At 54.6% G+C, this 1,426-nt stretch overlaps 1 protein-coding gene and 1 pseudogene across 1 annotated transcript, besides 1 other annotated feature; both read left to right on the top strand.

The window, feature by feature from the left end:
• Positions 1-47: 47 nt before the first annotated feature.
• Positions 48-78: a sequence feature (A-rich).
• Positions 79-333: 255 nt separating this feature from the next.
• On the top strand, positions 334-790 carry TraAM80_10318 (hypothetical protein; annotated as a pseudogene).
• A 347-nt stretch (positions 791-1,137) lies between these two features.
• Positions 1,138-1,425, top strand: TraAM80_10317 (uncharacterized protein; the record flags this gene model as incomplete). The annotated part of the gene is made up of 1 exon (XM_029386946.1): positions 1,138-1,425. A coding segment is annotated over one exon (288 nt), but the record flags the coding sequence as incomplete, so codon positions are not given.
• Position 1,426: the final 1 nt, after the last annotated feature.

Below are 1,426 nucleotides of genomic sequence, written 5' to 3'. Positions count from 1 at the left end.
GTGTGTGCTGCAGTACCGTACCGCGTACTCGTCTTCGTTAACTACTATTCTTTTTTTGTTTTGTTTTTGTTTTTTCTTGCTGTCCGGTGGTTTGCTGGGACAATCGGCATCTTCTAGTTTTTTTTTTCTTTATTTGCTTTCTGCTTCAATGGCCGTTTGCTTTACGCGCTGTGTCATGGGTGGCGGCCGCATTGCTGTGCGCCCCACTGACGACGCAGCCGACGCGTTGAAGCGCAGGCCGCATGCTGCACGAAGTGTGGGAGGGATGTGCGGGCTTGTGGATCACGGCGGTCCTTTTTTTTTTCCTTTTTATTCAGCGCAGGCAATACACAGACACCGTCCTCTTGGGCTTTTGGACACGCGAAGGAAAAACGCCTGCCGAAGTAATTTATTTATCTTTTGTTTTTGTTTCCGCCAGGAATTCTCCTGAGCTTTCCACTTTAATTTTGTTCCTTTTTTTTGTTTGGTAAATCACTCCAGCTCACTTTTAGTTTGCGCCGTGTCCGCCACCGTCGCTGCGTGTCTCCATGTTTTGTTTGCTCCCGCTGCTGGCTGTGCTGCTGACATGCCCCCATTTCTCTTCTTCTTTTTCCGGCTAGAGGCACCGGTAGTCCACGAGGAGGAGCCGTTTAGTTTTTCGCTGCGATGGCACGGGAGTGGTGGGGCGTGTGGCGGCTGCTTTGAAGCCGCCCGCTGCGGAGGGAGAGAATGGGCGGGGTGTGCGGCGTGTCATGTTGCGAGTGTGTGGGGCACCACCCATCGCAGCCTGCCGTGCGGTGTGATGCGGATCGGTGAGGGCAAATGTGCGGCAGCGGCAGACTGTGCGGTGGACGTGGATTCGCCCCGTCCTTCGCGTTGCGGGTGTGTGGGTGCGCTGTGCGGCCGGCTTCTCCTCCGCGTGTGTCTTTTCCTCGCACGATGGGGGCGTATTTTGGAGTGGGCGGACAATAAATGAGGTGTGCGAGTGGCGATGGTGCGGCTGCTGCGGTGTGTGTGACGTTCGGCTTCGAGTGGTTTGTCTGTCATTGCCATCTCTTAGTGTTTTTGTGTGTTCCTCTTCTCACCCTCCTCTCTTCTCTCTGCCCCTCGCTAGACTGTGCGTGTGTGTGTGTCTTTGCTGCGGTGACAAGAGTGGGGATGGCTGGCCGTGTGCTGTTGGTGTGTGCCCTCTGCGTGCTGTGCTGCTGCAGCGGCTTCTTCTGCATCACAGCTGCGGCTGAAACAGCAGGGGGAGCGGAGGTGTTGGTGGATATTTCGTGTGAGGACACTGACGGAAAAGTAAGTTGGCGTCTTCATGGCGAGAGTGCTTGGAAGAAGTGTGCGTTCACCGTGACAGAATCTTTTTATAGGAGTGGATCCATTAATGACCCGAAGGACTCTCTCTGCGTATGGGCCGGGACTCTGTACCCAAACAGTATATGCAAGA

The sequence above is a fragment of the Trypanosoma rangeli genome, assembly GCF_003719475.1.
Source record: "Trypanosoma rangeli strain AM80 chromosome Unknown Tra_15.4_contig_00891, whole genome shotgun sequence".
Classification (NCBI taxonomy): Eukaryota; Euglenozoa; class Kinetoplastea; order Trypanosomatida; family Trypanosomatidae; genus Trypanosoma; species Trypanosoma rangeli.
The sequence above is the reverse complement of the archived record's forward strand: the minus strand, read 5'-3'. Positions and strand labels throughout refer to the sequence as shown.